Source organism: Cnephaeus nilssonii (assembly GCF_951640355.1).
Source record: "Cnephaeus nilssonii genome assembly, chromosome: 16".
Lineage (NCBI taxonomy): Eukaryota > Metazoa > Chordata > Mammalia > Chiroptera > Vespertilionidae > Cnephaeus > Cnephaeus nilssonii.
Window position 1 is genome coordinate 22,224,162 of NC_137087.1, and position 20,442 is coordinate 22,244,603.

At 41.9% G+C, this 20,442-nt stretch overlaps 1 protein-coding gene across 3 annotated transcripts in view; it reads right to left on the bottom strand.

The window, feature by feature from the left end:
• Positions 1-12,554: 12,554 nt before the first annotated feature.
• MYPN (myopalladin) overlaps positions 12,555-20,442 on the bottom strand; it is a 97,366-nt gene continuing 89,478 nt past the window's right edge. For all 3 annotated transcript variants that reach the window (XM_079793905.1, XM_079793904.1, XM_079793906.1), the window contains 4 exons: positions 18,965-19,172; positions 17,212-17,377; positions 14,927-15,060; positions 12,555-12,981 (listed from right to left, as the gene is read on the bottom strand). In XM_079793905.1, the coding sequence (XP_079650031.1) occupies positions 12,812-12,981; positions 14,927-15,060; positions 17,212-17,377; positions 18,965-19,172 (678 nt within the window). In that variant the 3' untranslated portion in view covers positions 12,555-12,811. The remainder of the gene's footprint in view (positions 12,982-14,926; positions 15,061-17,211; positions 17,378-18,964; positions 19,173-20,442) is intronic.

The window sequence follows — 20,442 nt, forward strand, 5'->3', positions numbered from 1 at the left end:
GGCGCGCGGCCCCGCCGGGTGCTGTGCGGGGATCGAGCCCCGGAGCCCGCCCCCTTGCCCAGTATCTGCAGGGCCTCTCGGTGACCAAGGATGCATTCTTAGCATAAAATTAGCAAACGTTCACGTTACTTTATTTTGCATCACCAGGCTATGGACACGATGATTTGATTGTCTTCCTTTCCCCCTTCTTAGCAGTATTTTGCAGATTTCATAGATGGATCTTGTGAATGGTTTTGATTGCTGTGAAAATAATTCCCCCTCTCCCTTTTTTGGACTACTTTGAGGGAAAACAATCTTAAGTAAAAAAATAGAAGTAGGCTATACTGCAGCTTTAGTCCTAATCACTTCCTTACACTTTGTAAGTTTGTACTGTTCGGGTGAAGTTACAGTATGCATTCCTTGTATATGCTTAAAACACAGCTACCTTCCTAGCGTGTAAATGCATTTTGCTTAGTGCATTGTGTGCGCATGCATGAAGTAGACTCCCCCCCCTCCACCCCAGAGTACATGGCCGTGAATGTTCTGTATTTTTAAAAGCTGTGTATACATTATTAAAATATAGATTTTGTAAAATATGGATAAAAACGTGGGTCTGTTTTTCGTGCCAGGTGCCCTGCTAGTTTCCTGATGGCACTAAAGGCCTAATTGGGGGTAATGATATTGAGTGCTTCCCTGAGCAAAGATGTGGAATATGTAAATCTAATCACACCAATGGTAAATGTGCTGTTTTGTAATACTTCCTTAAAAAAAAAAAAAGAGCAAGCTGAGGCTAGTACACATAATTCATGTGAAAGTTTTCTCTGTAATCTTGAAAATAGAGATGTATTTTTCATGTTTTTTTAATGATTAAATTAATTGAAATAATATTTAGCTTTAAGTAACTATACAGTTCCTCAATATTTTATTTTCCTTATTAAGCCAATTACTATTAATTCCTTACAAATACCCCAATATATATACATTGTTCCTATATTGTTCATATATATATACTTATATGTGTGTGTATATATATATATATAAACTATCACTGAGAGAAATTTAAAAAATGTTCTTTTTGGAAGTAATTTCCTTTTAATCAGCACAAATTGAGCAATAAGAGCTTCACTACCATGAAGGCTAATCAAGATGGGAGCAAAAGAATACACATAGCATTTGTTTGAGTTACTTTTATAAATGTGCTTACCCATTAGATGAATAAACCAAACCTTAATGTAAAGAGGGACGTTGTGGTGAACAGCACCGAATGCATTTGGGAGAATGTCCTGCTAATAATTAGAATAAGTAGGATTCTTAAGTTCCCTTGGGACCTTGTCACAAGTCAACAAAAAAACGAGATCCCCCAAACCCTTGTTATGGATTCCAACGCCTAACGTCAGATACAACCCTCTATTTGCAAAGTATCTACAGAGAGTCTCCATTAAAATGTTTACTTCCTTAGTTATGCTAATTATCAAAATCCATTTGGTTTGTAAGGAATGTGTCTTCCCCAGCACATAAATTTAAACTTACAAAATCACAAGTGTATCCCTAGAAATCCATTGAGAGACTAACGATAAATTTCCCTTCTGATATCTGGTGGGAAGAAATGGAAGAGGGTTGAGGACTTTGTTTCTGAACTGCAAATTAGAGAGTAAAATGTTTAACCTCAACGGCTCTTCGAAGACGATATCGTCCAACAGGCAACACAATTCTGGAAGTGAGGATGCCAGCACCCTTTTCTGGTCACACTCTACCCTCAGTGGACTAATGACCAGGCTCCGGGCATCTGCTGCCTCACTATGTGGGTACAAATTAATTACTTAGACTTAAAAGCCTTCATTAATAACCCCAGTAAATTTGTAGAGTTTGAGAATGAATAAAAGCAGTGTAAAAAAAACAAACGAAAATATTGTTTTCACATCCCCCTGCTGGGACTGAATAAATACCTTGTAAAAAAGACCATTCTTTTCATTTTCTCTCTACAGCTATAAACAATAAATATTTCTTTTATGGTTATTAACTTAACAGCTGTTTCTTAATGAAATTGAACAACTTAATTAAAATGATGGGATTCTAATCCAATGCCTCTCCTTCCCCCAAAGGAATGGGAATGTGTCTGTTCAATATTATGCCTTCAGCTGCCTGTTTCTATGTTTTGGAAATCTTTGGAAGTAATTTAGCTCTTACCAAATCCCTAAGCTTTCCACCCAACTTGATGTACTGTTTTTTTCCTGGAAGATATTTCAGGGAAATGTAAATGGGTCTCAGTGATCAAATCCAATCTTTGATAAAACTCCTCAAACTATGTTGGGAAATCCATCATGGTTTATGGATTAGGAGCTTGGATAAAGCAAGCGTAAAATTTTTTTAGAAGTTAAGATATACATCATAGATTTTAGGTTACCAAGCAACCTAAAAGTTGAAAATCCATGTTCTAATTTCAGGATATTGAAATTAAAAAATATATATTTTACCTGGTCTTCCTTTTTTTAGTAAATCAACAAATACTATCAAGCACCCATACCCAGGCTTACTCAAAACCATCCTTGTCCTTGGGTAGGCAGCCAAGAAGGACACACATGGATTAATCAATAAGCAGTCCTAAACAGAGTTTAGCTGAATGCTTCAACAGTGCCTGTATTACCATAGGTGCCAGAAGAGCTCATAAGAGGGGGCATCCTATATAATAAAAGGCTAATATGCAAATAGACCGAACAACCGGTCGCTATGACGTGTGCTGACCACCAGGGGGCATGTGTGGAACATGGCAGGTGTTGGCCGCGGTGGCGGGATGGTGGAGTAGGTGAGCAGGGGCATCAGACCAAGGCGGAACACTGGTTGCTGTCATCAGGGAGAGTCTCTGGTGGTTACTGAAAATTCTTTGCTCCTGTGCACTGCGGTCCTGCCTGGCACTTGCACCTGCTGCCGGTGCCAGCCCCGCTTGCACCCGCTGCCGGCACCAGAGCTGCCACTCGCACCCACTGCTGGTGCTCAGCACTGGCCCCAATTGCTCAGCACCAGCCGGTTCGAGCAGTGGCTGCTGGCCCTGATCACCCCTCAGGGCTTCTCCACTTCCCCCTGCTCCTGAGGGGCGATCAGGGGCAGCAGCCTCTGCTCGCACACACTGACAGTACCGGTGCCGGCTCTGCTCACATCCGCTGCTGGTGCCAGCCCCAATTGCTCCACACCGTCAGCGGGTGCAAGTGGGGCCTGTGCCATCAGCGTGTGGGAGCAGTGGTGGGAGCGGGGCTGCCAGCAGACAGGGGACCGGGGGCTTCGGTGGGAGAGGCTGGGCGGGGGCACGGAGGATGGGCCAAGACCCGCCCCTGTGCCCACCGCAGCCTTGCGGCCCACAGTTTCTTTCAAGGTGCACGAATTTGTGCACTGGGCCCCTGGTTAAATAATAAAAGAAGATTCCTCCCTCACCTTCCCGGAGAGGGTTTGCCAGTTGGACTAGTTACCGTATGTGGGCTTGCCCTGGGTGCCTGCTGCAGGTTGAAGCCCCAAACCCCAGGGCCAGAAGTCTTGAAGAATCGTATACAAATGAAGGGGGCTATCAAAATGGGAAAAGCCGCGGAGGTCTGTGGTTCTCAACTCTGACAGCTCGTTAGAATCACATCTCGGGACTCTTGAAAAAATACCAAGCCTGGGGCCTCCAGCTCAAGAACTGATTTAACTGCTCTGAGGTGAGGCCTGGGCATAGATACTTTGTAAATGCTCCCCAGGTGATTTTAATGGGCTCAGGGTTGAGAACCAGTTAATTAAACAGTATCTACGATGACACCGTTAACCTCATTACCATTCTTTGTATTTGTAAATGGTAAAAAGGATTAGGCTTTCTTAACAGCCAATGCAGCCAGTTCCTAAGTTGATGAGGCGCCCTTTATATTAATGAAGATCTAAAATTTCTGCTAGATATGTGCCGGATAGCCTTTGTTTGGGTTGTGGTTAAGAGAGCTGCAGGATTCAACAATGAAGGCCCAGTTCACTTAAATTATACCATCTTACAGTAAAAGTGAAGTGCTGCCCAGCTGGTGTGGCTCCGCGGCTGAGCGTCGACCCATGAACTAAGAGGCCACGGTTTGATTCCCAGTCAGGGAACATGCCCAGGGTTTCGGGCTCAGTCCCCAGTAGGGAGTGGGCAGGAGGCAGCCGATAGATATCTCTCTCTCATCAACGTTTCCATCTCTCCCTCTCCCTCTCCCTCTCTCAAATCAGTAAAAACATATGAAAAAGAAAGTGAAGTGCTATTTTTGGACTGAATTTGGCTAGACTCTGCTCTATGTTTTCTTTGGGTGTCACTAAAGATATCTCTTTTTACTAAGGAGGTGAAGGAAATTTCAAAGTGCATATAAGACCATAAACATATGACCTATCTTCTCAGAATGTATACCCTTCTCTCTGTTCATGAATTCACTAGTGGATACAAGCTTCAACAACCATTTTATTGAATTAACACGGGTGTTTGGTGTGCTATTTCATACTGGTAGTGTGTCCAAAAGAATACCTGAGCTGAAAGAAAACCACTGACAGCAAGAACTTACCCATCTCGCATTCTAAGTCAGGGAACAAAAACAAAACAAACCCAACAATTCATTGAGAATAAATAACATTTTATTTAATGAATAAAGAAACAGTCCATCACATCCTCTAAACTGCTTTTTAAAACATCCATTAAATAACTTCTTAAATTCTTAATTTTCTTTTTCTAGTTACAAAGTTCCCAAACAAAATACAACCCTCAACAAATCTTTAAGAAAGCATGACTAGAAAACAGCAACGGGTGTCATGAAGATGACGTGGTCTACCGGAATACAGTACCATATATCTTCTGAACAAAGACACAGTTGATGCTCACAAACATTTTGGCTTAAGTTATCAGTTCCACAGACTATCTAACATGCATGATGCAGAGGAACAGGAATAAAAGCCAATGGTTTTCTAGTAATGAAGGCAAAATATACAGTTTATGTAACTCACTCTGACTACTACATTTCAAAGTGACTACTTTAATGATTTTTCCATTAGGATTTCAATAACCAAAAAGTACCTTAGAAAATAAGTTGACTCAAGCTTCCTAAGAGGGAAGCACACCATATCTGTGAGCTTTCTGGGGTGTTTTCAAGTGGAAAGAACTCATGCAGGAAGAGAAAGGAGACGTGTAAGAGGAGTCCCTTGATTCTGATTGGATTAGGTTAGCTATGGATGCTCCACAACTCCTTACTTGAAGTGTGTGTGTGTGTGTGTGTGTGTGTGTGTGTGTGTGTGTGTGCCTGCGCGCACGCGGATACATTCCTATGGCAGGAATACATCCTTTGTCAGTCTTTATGACTAAAATGAACCATCGAGGTTAAATTCAGACTTGATTTAACTGTGAATGGGAAAACAGAGACCAAAATATATGCTCATTTTGAGGGTCCACATCTACCTGTTATTCTAACGCTGATTCATTTCACTGTAGGCCATTGACATGCTAGCATGGAACATTTCTTCATTGGGGTCTGGAACTGTACGATGGCGTTGTCTGACTGCTTAAGCCACGAAGGAATACAGGAACTCCTTTGCTATTTCTCTGTGCACTGCCAAGTCATTTTTCCCCCACTAGCTTCAATCACAGACACAAGAACCAGAGTTCCCTTTGGCTATTCTTGCCTATGCCAAAATAAATTTCCCCGGAATCTGCCTGCAGAAAGCAGATAGGATATTTCCTGAATTAATTTTTTTCCAGATTTTTTAAAACTGTATACCATCTTGGAGGAAGATTTTGCCATTGTGTATTATCCTTTTAAGAAAAAATAAAGTAGTGAGACAGGAAAGAAATGTGAACTTTTAAAAAACAAATTGACTACTTACTTGGAAAAATATTTTTAACATTTCCCTTGGAATAAAAAAACAACTGCTATTACTTTTTTTAGGGTCTCTAAAATAAACTCTTCATAAATATTTATTTATCCTATCCTCCATCCTGGGAAAGATTCAAGTAATTTGCTTATTTTATAGATAAAGAAACGGAGACCCCAGAGTTACAGGAAAATTGGGAAACATGTCTGAAATTCATAGGAATTATTAAAATCCTAATGCTATTAAATATTTTACAGATTTTTATCTTGACAGGGAGGTAATGAGAAGAGAAGGGTCTATCAAGAAACTTAGTGCTAAGGATTGAAAAAAGTAAGTGAAAATTAATCAGAAAGAAGATAAGGTATCTCTGAAATCAAAATACTGAGAAAATAATATTTAATTACCAATGTGCATTAAAAATATAGTTGCATTCAAATTACGTCATTTGAATTGCAGGGTTTTAACTCTCCTTAAAATGCACAGTAAAACCATCTATACAGTGCACACATACAAATTTAGTAGTCTTTTATGTAACTGACTATGGTAGTGACTTCTATAGTCAATACTAGTATATAGATCACTGCATTCTTAAACCACTAACTGTGGGAAAATTACAAGAACCTGCCTCTAGTTTGCAGATAACTCACTGAATCTGTGAAGAAATATCAGATTCCTTGGAATTTTTGATCATCGAGCAATTCCCTTTTACCATATAAAAATAATTCATGTTTCTTGTGGGAATTAGAACACCTCGTATTGTGACAAAACTGTACTTGTGTCTCCATTAATTTCCAATGTAAATTGGTCTCAAAAGTCTCACTTTTTAAAGTGTCTCTGTTTTCAGTTAGGAAGCAGAATAAATTTTAACCTTAGATTGCTAAAGGACATTCACTGAGAAGTCTATTGAATCTACTGGATATTTGAGGAAGACCAAAACTCAGTTATCTTTCTGTTGCTCTAGTGATATTTAAGCAGGTTATAATTTATGTAGTAATTTATACAATTTTAAAGATAATTTTAAAAAATCCTTTTTAAAGTCTCAAATATCTTTGTACAGTAAAAAAACCTGTTCTATTATAATCAAAAAGTAATTTTTAAACTTGAACAATAGAACTGTTTCCTGCATTTTAAAGAAAAATGTACATTTATTTCAATTCAGCCTTAAAATATTTTCAAGTAATGTTAACATATTTTAATTTTTATTATTAGGGAAACATTTTCTATTCACTTATATATTAAAATCTCTGGCAGATTAGTGTTTATACGCCTCTGTAGTACAGATGACATTTTCTTTGTGCTTACTCTTACTTTTATGGCATAATTCTCAGAGGATTGAAAAGTGTATTCTTTCTCTACTTCTTGCATTTCAAGGCTATTATTGCTCTTTGGAGTTTGACATGGCCATTATTTACATATTAACAAAAGGCAGTGTGTTATGGTTCTATAATACCAAGTATGCTATCTAATATGTCATTAGACAGAATAAGAGGCAAACATATTTTTAAACAAATATGCACATTTTTGCACCACACAGATTTTTGAAAACATAATATTAGCAACTTTCTTTTAGCATATTGATGACCACTGCATTGTCAAAGCTTAGAAGATGCTTGGCATTCTTCAAGCAAAGCTTTAGTAATTAACTTTTTGACATATTGATCCACTGAAGAAAAAACAATTAGTGGTGTAAAGGACTTCAACAAACTCTACTGCAATCTAAGTAACTGTACATCTTACTGGTAAGGCACATTGATTTTCAACTCAACCATCATCAGAAATACTTTGAGGCCAGGTTAACCAAGGACCCTGTAAGGGACCGTGAATAAAAGTCATTACAAGTAACTTTGTCTTTTAGTTAACGGCCCATTTATAGTCCACATACAAACAGACGCAGGCCAGGATCTCAGCCTGGAAGGCACTTTGGGATTGTGGGGAGGAGGAGGTCCGGAGGAAGCTGTGATCAACAAGGACAATATGGGGGTCTGACCCAGTCAGTTTTCTAGACCTCCTCTCACAGCCTGTTTTTTGTTTTTGTTTTTTTGGTACTTAGTCGGCAATTCTATCCATTAGTTGCTGATGGCAGTAAGAAAGCAACTGCTTTTAGAAATGCAGCACCTCTGGGAAGTTAAAGGACTCTCAGGCATTCAGAATTTGTTCAATTGGACTGCTCTCTTCTGAACATCAAGCCAAGATGCATGGAACTGGAGTTAGGCCATTTTGGATCATGAAGCATGCTGACATGCGGACAGGGAAGGGGTGAGATGGGAAGGGTTAGAGCAGGGGGTTATAGAACATGGGATACAGGGCATCTGGGGAGAAAAACACAGGATGGGAATAAATACAGAAAGGACCATAGACATTCTTTAGCTTTGACACATCATAGACACAAAAAAGGGAGGAGGAAGTCTTTCGTTTCCTCTTATTGGCTGTTTTACCTGGATTCCTACTGTTGGATCATCACCCAATCAGGCGTAGTAGATTTTGTACCTCCGTCATGAATTAAATGGGTGTTACTGGGTTCACTTGGGAATATAGTATTGGGTGATGTGTGTGTAAGAAAATTTGTTCTGAGTTTTAAACAACCAATTTACAAGTGAACATTTAGAAGGCAACCTATGTACCATGTGAGGATTATCCAAATTAACCCATCCTTACAAAAGTCAGCTTTGATTCCCCTGGGAGTTACCCTCCACGGTATGTGTGATTCAGAGCTATAGCGCTACCACTTCTAGTCTCTTAACCATGTAATTTCTCATTGGCTGCCTACAAAAGTTAAGAAAGGAATAAAAAGAGAAGAATGCATTGAAACCAGTTCCACTATGTGGCAATTCTGGTTAAAACCTTACCTTGGTGAAGGGCACTATGTTTCAAAAAGACGGTGTGGTTTTAATGGCCCATTTTCTTTCTCCACTTTCTAACCAATCTCCATTCCTACGACGGCATCATAAAAAGCCCTTCTGTGCTTTGGAGAGACAGGTGCGTATGGGATCAGCACAGATTTTTGAAACTAAGGGCTAGATGAATTGCACCAACTTTCACTGGTCCGTTTTTGCGGTTCTTCTGGGGTTTCATGAACGATACATGTCTAATGAACATCGGACAAAACAGGAGGGTCTAACGAGGCCAAAGTGCATGTTTATTCCTACTTTCCAGGCAGGCACTGCATGGGCAACGGGGAGTGCGTTCTTCACCGATGCCAACCAGACGGCTTTATGGCCTCTGCATCCCTCTGGACCTTTCTGGATAAGCTCTGAAGTGACCTTTCTGAACCTTCGCTTCTTATTGGAATCACCTGGGAAGCTTTAAAAATACTGATGCCTTAGGCCAGTGGTTGGCAAACTGCAGCTCTCAAGCCACATGCGGCTCGTGAGCTGCGGTTTGCCGCTCTGTTGACTAATGAGTTTGCCGACCACTGCCTTAGGCCACAACTTTCTGATTTGGAGTTGTGACCTGGGCACTGGGATATTTAAAAGCTCCCCAGGAGATTCTAATGTGCAGCCAAGGTGAAGAACCACTCCTCTACACTCAATTCACTTTATATTAGAAACATATTGATTTACATAGAATTTTTTAAAGTTCAATTTAGGTCAATAAATATTTATTGAGTACCTACTTATATAAGGTACACAGCAAACTTTTGACACAGCCCATACCAACAGGTAGCTATAATCTAGTATAGGAGAGACTGGGCTAGTGCAGAGGGAGGGGGCAGGCAGGTACAGAGAGGCTGTGTTTTACATAAAATACTATACAAAGTGCTCTTCTTCCAGATCGAAGACATTTGCTGTAACGTTTCAAAGAAAATAGAACTGCATTTGGTTGGGGTCTGGGGAGTCAGAAGACATTTCACAGAGGCAGTCGTCTCTGACATGGCCCTTCAGGAGCAGGGAAGATTTCCACAGGTGTAGACAGGGAGAGAGGTTTCCGGGCTGAGGTGAAAGGGAGGCATGTGGCTGGAGAGCAGGGGCCTGCGTTAAGTGTGCTGCCACCTCAGGTGTGTTTTCTGAGTAACAGGTGAAAAGCTTTGGGATCATATTGGAGCAAGCCGTGAATGCCCCAGGGCAGAACAGCTGGCACCAGAGTGAGCTCCAGGGAGCCATTGGGGGTTTGAAATTGGGGAATAATATGACCGGAGTAGTACTTTGGGAAGAATGAGCTGATGCTGAGATTTGGGCTGGATTTGAGTTGGGGAGAAACAACAGGACTAGAGGCCAAAAGGCCACTTAGAAGCATTTTATCATGATTGAGGTCAGAAGTATTGAGGGAAATTAATAAAGTCATGAAAATCTGACCGCAGGGGGATGGGAAGGAAGGGCAGATTGTAAAAAAAAATAAAAATAAAAATGTTTTAGAATTAGCAGGACTTATCAATTGATTGAATAGAGGAAACAGAAAAATAACTTGGATCTTTTTACTTGGATGACTAGGTGCATTAATAGAAATTATTAAACTAGGTTGAAGAATCATTTACGAAAGGGAGGATGATGGATCTGCTGAGTATGTTGAGTCCAAACATATCCAGGAGAACAACTTCTTATATAAGTATTCCTCATTGGAACTGAATTCTCAAAGCAGGGCACTGATTTATTCAACTCAGTGGTTCTCAGCAAAGGGAGGTTCTGCATCTCAGAACGTAAGGCAATGTATAGAGATGGTTTGAGTGGCCACAACCCCAGAAGGGGCTGCCATGCTACTGGCATTTAGTGGATAGAGGCCAGGGATGCTAATAAGCATCTCCGAGTGCACAGTTCCCCCAAACAAAGACTTATCCAGCCCAAAATGTCAATAATGCTGACCTTGAGAAACGCTGCTTTACCATAATCCAATAGCTCAATTTCAAATGGGGGGGGGGGGGGGGGGGCTTTTATATTTTAGGTTCGACAGTGCCATCTAATGGCCAAATATAATATTTATCCCAGCTCTCGAACACCAAAAGGCAACAGATTTAAAAAAATATTCAGAAAGCTAGGACAAATAAAGTTGAAAAATATCCTCCCATGAGAGAACTGTCTAGGGTTTACAGAAATGTGATGGGGAGGTTGGGTGTGCAACTGTGAAGGAGCAATCCGGGAATTAGAAAGTTCTCTTTGGTTATAGGAGATTTCATAACAGACGCCAGTAGGGAAATAGAACGTCTTGCAGGATGCATTCTACATGAAATGCATGCTATTTTATTACAGTTGCCCATATTGTTAGCATTGTTTCTGCATACATGAAAATGGAAACAAAATCTAATAATTCTGCTAAATAATTGACCGAAACCTTGATTTTAGAGTCATGAAAATATAGGATGAAGAGAACTAGAAACTTCTATTTGATAATATATATATTCCCAAGAAGCAGCACTCTACATGCCTTATATCTTACCTCCTCTACTAGATTGTAAGCTCCTTGAGGCCAGGGACTGTGCCCTATTCATATCTTTGTATATCTCACAGTCTCCAGCATAGCATCTTATATATACACAAATGACTTTTTGAGTGGATGAATTTACTTTTATACTGAAAATACTTGCCTTGAAGTGAAGAAAATGTCAAGCCTTTCTAAGCAATAACTATTTGTTCACTTGAGTAATTTGCCTGCTGAGGGTGCCCAGCTCAGGGAACACCAGAAACTTGGGCACAGGGGATTGGTAACAGATGCTTCCAGTTCATATCACTGGGGAGCAAATTGTGCTGTGATGAGCAATCCCAGGGCAATTTTTGGGCTAGTGTGTGAATGGTAGATTTCTCTATCTAATGTAAGATTCATTCACACAAAAAAATACCTGTTGAGTGTCTACTTGTGCTAAGCACTCTTCTAGGCACTGGGGATATTGCAGTGAGCTTGTCTAAAAATCCCTTAAGTTTAAAGGCAGGTTTTGAATTGGTGGGTTAGAATACAGAGGCAAATTCCCCTTCCCTTCTACTTTCCCAGTTAGCGTAATATTTTATATATAGACAATGCAATTTGGTTAATGACCTCCTAGCGATTCACAACTACTAAAGACCTCTCCTTTCACACCCACTGCTCTGCAGGGGCAAGTGAAGAACACTCTCCCGTCACTTCCTCCCCTTATTTGCATCTCTTTCTTCCTCACTGCCTCACACACCTCCAGACTTTTGGGGAGAGGGGAGGAGCGGGAGGGTCAGTATATTTATGGGCAGACAAAGATGACTCTTGCATAGTTTGCAAGTGGCCATTGAAGCTAGTAGTTTAAAAAGTGTCCCCACAGAAGATTTCTTATTGGCTGGTTTATTAGCAACCCCTTAGTTCTAGAGTCTAGGGATATATAAATTCCACTCACCATTGTATAAAGAAAATGGTGCCGACAGGTGGGTGGAGCCCTGTTTTGGCTATAGAATAAGTGCCCTGTGCAATACTGAGGGTCGCAGTGATTTTGTTATCTCAAGCACATTTTGGCACCTTGTTTTGTGGCTCAGTACACCCAGGATAAGCAAAAACGCTTCTCCATGTATGTGACTTGCATGGCATGACCTCCTAATGCTAAGTAGAAGCTGACTTAAGGAAGCCACCGAAACTAAAGCTATGGATGTAATCAATGAAAGGTGATTGACACCTCCCATTTCTTCCTTTTTATTGTTTGGCGAGTTAGTGAAACCTAAGGTCACTACTGTTTAACTCTTCTCAGCCCAAGCATATATGGCCCCTAATTGCTCCTAGTAGGGTCTAAACATCCCTAACCCAGCATGGGGCAGGGGAGCATGCTAGCTTTTCCCCAAAGAAGTGGGTGGCAGCGGCATGACATCTTCGGTTCACCTGTTACTGTCCTCTCACATTTTTGTTGGAATCTTTAAAAGGCACAGCCCCACCTCTCTTCCCCAGCGGAGACTGCAGGAGTCTGCAGGGGATTTACACAAAACACTCCTTGCCACAGGCCCAGCAGTGTGGGAACTTACTCAAATCCAGTTGCTTGGGAAACACTGGTTCTGGCTTACCCTCCTTCCCTCTCCACAGTCTGCCCCCTGACACAGCAGGCACCCAGACCTCCTTAAAGTTCATCACTCTCCACCACACTCTGAGAAGAGCACGAATACACCATTGTGCTTTCCATGGAGGAGAAGGCAGAGAAAATGTCAAGTCCTTTACTGGTGAGAGATCCATAGCGACTGCCGCTGGGCCGGATGGACATGGGCGGTGGGATCTGCTGGTGCCACTGAGCTGGAAAATGAACCAAATAACATGCTGCAATCAGAGGAGTGCACCGCAGGTGTGCATTCTGTTGCCACTCCAACACTTTCTGTGGGGTCTTGGGAAAGCTTTAACATATATCTGGGTCTGCAATAACTCATTGGTAAAAGAGAACAATGAAATCTCTCCTTCCCTGCCAGGAATAGGGAAACTGAGCTAGTGATCTCTTCAATCCCTAATTGAAAAAGCCGTGATTCTAATCCAATAAGATCTGGGACTATAAGAAGGAAGAGTAGGCGCCCAGGTGATTGATCAAAATTATCCCCTCTAACCGACCGAGCATGGGGCCTGTGAGGGGCAGTGTAGAGAGAGCTGTAGGCTCTCAGAAGGTGGAGACAGAAATCTGTGGAAATGGAAGCCAAAAGATGGGTCCTGACCTCTGAGAAGTACCCACCCCATGCTCTTACCACCCTAATCAGCCATGAGTTATAGCAAGAAGACTGAAAAGTAATTATGTGCCATCAAGCACGGTTCAGGGCAAAAGAGAATGTATGAGAGATCCCATGTTCACCAAGCACTGTCCAAAGGAGACCCTGTTTTTAGCAGACACAATCAGTAGGCGTGGCCCATGGCTTGAATGAACTATCCATCCAAACTGCCCAGTCTCCACTGTTGTTCCTGATTCAGAAACTGCCACACAGTCTTCTGATTAGGTTTCCAGAGGCTTTGATGTGAAGAAGAGGGAGTATCAGGTGAGGAATCATGAGGCTCTGGGTTCTAAAAAGGTATCCAGCATTCCCATTTATAAATTGGTCCATTGTTCGTTTCATTGTTTTAAATCAGTCTTTCAGAGTTTAAATACTTCTGAGTGAATTAATAAGATCAAACTTCAGAAGCTACAAAACCCAGGACAAAACTTACAGTGATTCCACTGAAGAGCCAGCCCTTGGGAGGCCACAGTAAAGAGCTAGTCAAGCCTCTCCCCCAGCCCGCCATCCCTTAGCCTCTCCCTGCTCTCTCTGACATCGCACCCAGACGCCTATAATTGCTACTATTAGAAGCCCTCCTTCCCAAGAGAGAGAGGAGCCTACTGTCCTCATTCCTCAGACAGGCAGGAAGTGGGGTGAGGGACATAGGAGATTGATGTTAGCCCAAGTTTGCCATCCCTTCCTCCACCCACAAGTCCCAACTAAGGAAACAGCGCCTCCTATTGGTGCTGTAGAATCAGGACAGGAATAAGGAAGAGGTGAACCAGGACAAACTGAACTGGGAACTCTGCCACTGAGGGCAGGGCTGGGGTGAGTCATCAGTTTCAGGGTTTATTGGTATGGAGTTGGAGACCTAGTTTCTTCAGACAGGTGAAGCTTGTGAAATGGTTAAGGAACCTAGCCTAGATTAACAAACATATCGCTGTCCTCTCTCCACTGACTTTCCCTGGGGAAAGTACATTAGAGTCAGCTTCTCTCAGAGTTGAGTTTCTTTTCAAGCCTAAGAATAAGGGAAAATAATCAGAAAGCTATATATTTCCTCTAAATATTAAACCTAGGAAAATAGCAGGCCAAGTCTCCTCCTCTATGGCACTAAAAAAAAGGGGGGGTATCTGATGTACACCTATGAATAAATAGCAGGGACCTTAGGTTCTAGACAATTACTTTTTTTTTTGGTTAATCCTCACCCGAGGATATTTTTTTCCATTGATATATACTAGTAGAGAGAGTGGAAGGAAGGAAAAGTGGGAAATAGGAAGATTGAGAGAGAGACACATCAATTAGTTGCCTCCCGCACACACCCTGACCAGGGACAGGATTGAACCTGCAACCCAGGTACATGCCCTTGACCAGGAATCGAACCCTTGACCCTTCAGTGCACGGGTCAACACTCTAACCACTGAGCTACGCCGGCCAGGGCAAAAAAAAAAAAGATTTAAAAAGTTGCCTATTACATACAGATGTTGAACCAATGCCAGTACACCTACCATATATATCCAGCCGAGCAGTGCACGACACGATACCGGCTTCGTTCTTTGCTGATAGTGTGTACCATCCGGCGTCTGATTTCTTGGCAGGCTGAATGAGGAGGCAGACATACCCCGTCGTGTCCTGGTGCATACTGGAGAAAAGAAAGAATATATCCATATTGCATCTGGGGGCAGAATCGGCTTGTCAAGGTATGGGCTCAGGGAAACTCTGGGGACAAATCCAGTGGTGCAGTGTTCCTAGGTGGAGGAAAGGGGAACCCAGCTTAAAGCAAACATCAAAGGCAAGCTTGAGGTAGAAAGAAGTCACAAAAGAGCCACAATTAACCTAGCGAGGCTGTGATGAAGGCTGAGACCCGGTCTTGTTCTCTCGATTGCTCCAACTCCCCACCAGGCAGCCCTACTTGTCACAACCAAAGTCCAGAAAAATCTCTTTTCCAAACCAGGTTGGACATTTCAACAGGAACTTTGTTAGGAAGTGATGGAAAAGCTTGGTCCCAAGCCCAGAGGAACTGTTAGCATGGAGGGAGTGTTTCTTAGTGTAACCAACTGGGCATGTGCAGCATTTAGCTCAGTACAGTTCAGGAGCAAATGAGCATGTTCTCCTTCTGTTTCCTCTACATCAGTAGTTCTCCACCTTGCCTGAAGATTGCAATCCCGGGTAATTCCACCAGGATTTCAGGCTGGGTTGAACCTGTTACCTTCATGTAGACCAGTGGTTCCCAATGTGGGGCACACACCCCACAGGGGGGCAATTTGATTTTTAAGGAGGGCAATTCGAGAATGAGTCATTAACAGTGAATTTTTGCATTTCTTATGGTTTTAGGGGCCTCACATACAGTATATAAGTATATATTGTGACATATTTATGCATTTCAGTTCTCTATTATATGTTTTGAAACTTTATTTGCTATTTTTCATATCACTTCATATCCTTTTTTTTCTTTTTCTTTTTTTAACAATTTCTTGGTGATTTCTTCCTCAGTACTTCAACTGTCCTTTCATTCTTTTATTTTTCTCTTTCATGGATGCCATGTTCTTTGGAAGCTTGTTTAGACCAAGCGAATGGCCTTTTAGGCTTCCTCCACGTGAATAGGAGTTCACATTTTGAATAATAAGAATTATATGTCACAGGGGAGGGGGGCATCAGGATTTTAGAGATGCTTAGGTGGGGCATGGCCAAAAAAAGGTTGGGAACCACTGATTTAGACTGAAGTGTGAACTTGAGAATATTCTCAGTTCTTTCTTAAGTTTTACCAGAGAAAAATCCTGACCTATATATACATAGACTTCTCAGATGCCCAAATTCTTTAAAACCTGACAGCTGCAACAGTCCCTGGGACAAATTTCCTTGACTGTGAAGAAATAATTCTCAGTAGGAATTTCTGTACACTAGCTGCCTTTGTTTGCTTGCCCCCTTGTGGCATAAAACCAAAATGGCAAAGAAATAAAGTTGGTTAGAGAAATCAAGCAAGGCACCCACTGTAAGAAACTTGATCCTTAAAGTTACTTTAAAAACAACCATGTGGTGATGATGGATAGAGAAGGAGTTTAACTGCCTTAACGTTTTGTTTTGCTTTATTTTATTTTAGCTTATCATCATCACAGAGGTTTTCTGGGTACTAATATGACTAGAGACACACGACAGAAACTATGCTTAGTCTTCATAAATTCTTCGTTCATTTTTGTTTATTTGTAATTTTAAAAATCTTCACCTAAGAATATGTTTTATTGATTTCAGAGAGAGAAGAAGGGAGCAGGAGAGAGAAACATTGATGTGAGAGAGAAACATCAATTCGTTTCCTCTCATGTATACACCAAACCTGCAACCTAGGTATGTACCCTGACCGGGAATTGAACCTGTAACCTTTCGGTGCACAGGAAGATACTCTAACCAACTGAGCCACCCAGCCAGGGCTGTTTTTAATTTTTATAGGAGTTTATTTGAGCCAAACTGACGACATATGTTGGGAAGCAAGATCTCAAGTGCTCCTCCTTAGACATTTTTTTTTCCTGTATATATTTTATTGTTGATAGAATTACAGATGTCTCCTGTTTACCCCCCTTTACACCCGTCCTCCCAGCCCCTCCCCCGTCCCATGTCTTCACAGTTAAAAATGGTGGGACGTTCATACAATAGACTACTCCCCAGCAATAATGAGGAATAAATTCTTGATATGCACAATAACATGGACATAACTCAAATGCATTAATCTCAGCAAAAGAAGCCAGATTCAAAAGGCTACAGAGAGATGTGGGTGTTCCTCTGAATGTGGGGTCCGTACCTGATTCTCTCTCTGGTGCAAAGAATGGTCTCATTGTCCTTCTTCCAGTAGAACACGGGCGGCGGCATGCCTATCACCCGGCACTCCAGCCTGACCAGGTGGCCCTCGGGAACCCCACTGTTCTGCAGTTTCTCCAGGATCACAGGTGCTTTCTTCACCTCTTTGGCTGAACAAGAGAAGGACATTTCTTGTTTGAACAGTAAGTGCCTTTGGGTTCATTTCTCAAACTCATTCCAGTTCTGGAATTTAGCAGAGTAGACCCCCCACCCCCTTAGCTCCTCTTCAGAACACTTCTCACTCCTCCAAGTGGGAGTCACTGCCTTGACAAAAGCTCCAGAAAGGATTAAAAAAAGAAATGAGGAAACTGTCTCTGCACATCCTATCAGAAGCAACACCAAGCGTCTGGGTCGCACACAGAGGATGCAAATGGTAGGTGTGCAATTTAAGGAGTTTCCTTTTTTGCTCAGCAGTAAAATTTGAGAAACAATATATTTTATGTGCTGCACATCTCCTCTTTCTTTTTTATAGAAGTTCATTTTGTAAAAGATATATTAATTTTCTAGAACTTTTTATTTGGAAGAAGTTTATAGCTATAGAAAAGTTGAAAGAAGCATATACTATTTTTTAAAAATACACAATTTATACTTCTCAAGGAGGTTTTTGTAGGGGGGTGGGGGGAAACAATTAAGACAAATATACCACAGATCTTGGGGTTCCAGAGTCAATATTTAAGCAAAAGAGCGGGGAAAAGTAAAAGTTGGCCATCAATATATCATTGCAGAATAAACTTGTTCTACTCTGTCGGTAAGAAGAAATCACGAGTGAGAAAAGGAAAAAGATATGTGGGGGAACCAGCCACTGGCCTGGAGAGAGGATTAGCATGCTGAAGCCACCCCGATTTCCTGTAGGAGCCACACCTGGGAGAAAGCCCAGCACACAAATTTGTATGTTCTGAAATTTAATTCTGGCTGGACTACTACCCCGAAAGGCTGGTACCACATAGGTGACGATGACTTGTCCTTTTTTGCAGGCGTTCATTTTATTCACATCATCTTATAAGGTAAAAATTCATTGTCTAGTTATGGACTCAGAATTTGTTGGGCACCTTCCATGTTGCAGGCAGAGTCAGACGCCGGAGATCCACAGAAGAACAGGTCAGAATCTCTGACCTTAGAAGCTCATAGTCTTTTCCGGGGGCATGGGAGTGAATGACTACAGAGTAAGTGCTCTGAGAGTGTCTCCTTGCCTAAGTGCTATGGAAACAGAGGAGGATGTGCCTAGTGGGTCCTCTGGGCCTTGGTAGTGACATTTTAATTAAGCCTTAGGGACTGAGTAAGAGGTTGCTAGGCAGAGAAGGGCAGGTAGATGGACCATTGATGCAAAGGTATGGAAGCTTAGAGAGTGGGGTGAGCAAGAGCCTTGTGTGTTCCAGGAGTGATGAACTGCAGGGCAAGTGACTTGAATTTAGTAATGCTCAGTTCATTAATTGGATAATTAATTAATTGATAAATTAACTATTAAAATGACTCTCATTTATTGCATGCATACTAGGCACACGGCACCCTATTATATTTTTAGCTTACTGATATGTCTTTGAAAGCAATGTACAAAATATGGCCCCTATTACAGTGAAGGGGAAACTGAGATTAGACCTGGTGGGGAAAAGGACTAAAGAATTGTGTCAGAGGCTCTGTATATTTGGGCAATGACGTTGGACGGAGTCACGTTTAAGGGTCCCAGCAGCAAACCTTACCTACTACAGTGAGCTCCAGACTAAAGGAATTCTGTCCGGTTTTGTTGGTAGCAACACACGTGTAGGTCCCCGCATCACGTTGAGTGAGAGGGTCAATGAGCAGAGAGTGGACTCCAGTCTCTCTGACCAGCATCTTGTGGGAGACATCTGGTAGCACAGGTTGTCCATTGAGCAGCCACGTCAGCTCTGGGGGCGGTAAGCCACTCACCTAAAAAAAAACAAAACAGGAGAGCTAAGGCAAGTGAGAGACTGGTGACAGGCAGATTGATTTGGTGGCTGAATTCTTCATCCTTATCTGGCACCAAATAGTGAAAGAAAACATGGGATAGTGAAGAGACATTGGGACAAGAGGGATCTGGATGAATGGCCACATGAATTTAAATTGTATAGTATTTTGACCCCAAATTCAGGTCATAATCTATCTATATATAAAAGCCTAAGTGACTAGCCGACTGGCTGACTAGCAGACCCACTGTTAGCTATGATGTGCAATGACCACCAGGGGGCAGACACTCAACGTAGGAGCTACCGAGTGACAGCAACTTTGCAGAGTGTCCTCTCGCATTCCGGGACCCCTTGGGAGATGTTGGACTGCCAGTTTCAGCCTGATCCCCACAGGCCAGGCCAAGGGACCCCACCAGTGCACGAATCCATGCACCGGGCCTCTAGTTATAGAAAAAATAAGAATGAAGAAGCTAAAAAGGCCTGCAGTGTCAGTTTCAGTGATGACACCTTGTTCACATATCTACTAAGTGAGAGGAGCCAAGTGAAAGGCAGACATTAAACCAGTGTTTCCAAACCTTGCTGTGTATTATAATCACGTGGGGAGCATTTGAAAATCCTGATGCCCACTATTTAACATAGCAATGTTAAATCAGGCTCTCTGGGGATGGGACACAGGCATGGGTATCTGTTAGGGTTTAGGGTGAAAGAAGTAATAGTCAATCCCAAATATTCTTTAGGCATTCATTGGGAGAGCAAGAATCACCAAGAGAAATGGACTTTATGAATGCTTACCCACAAGCCTTTACAGGTTTGCATATAAAGTTTCCATCGTACTCTGCATCTTTGTCGAGGCAGATGGAATGATTAAGTTTCTCTTCGTACTGAGAGATATCCAGGCTGCCTAAGTGAACCTCGTTTCTGATCACAGAATTAGACTGTGGAATGGCTACAGGTGATGAATGTTGACTAGCATGAGAAACTAGTGTCTGTTATCATAATTGCCTTGGAGCCATCTTTTTATGATTATAATTTTTATTTTTTTAATATATTTTTATTGATTTCAGAGAGGAAGGGAGGGGGAGAGAGAGAGAGAGAGAGAAACATCAATGATGAGAGAAAAATCATTGATTGGCTGCCTCCTGTATGCCCCACACTGGGGATCGAGCCTGCAACCCGGGCATGTGACCTGACTGGGAATCCAACTGTGACCTCTTGGTTTATAGGTCGATACTCAACCACTGAACCATGCTGGT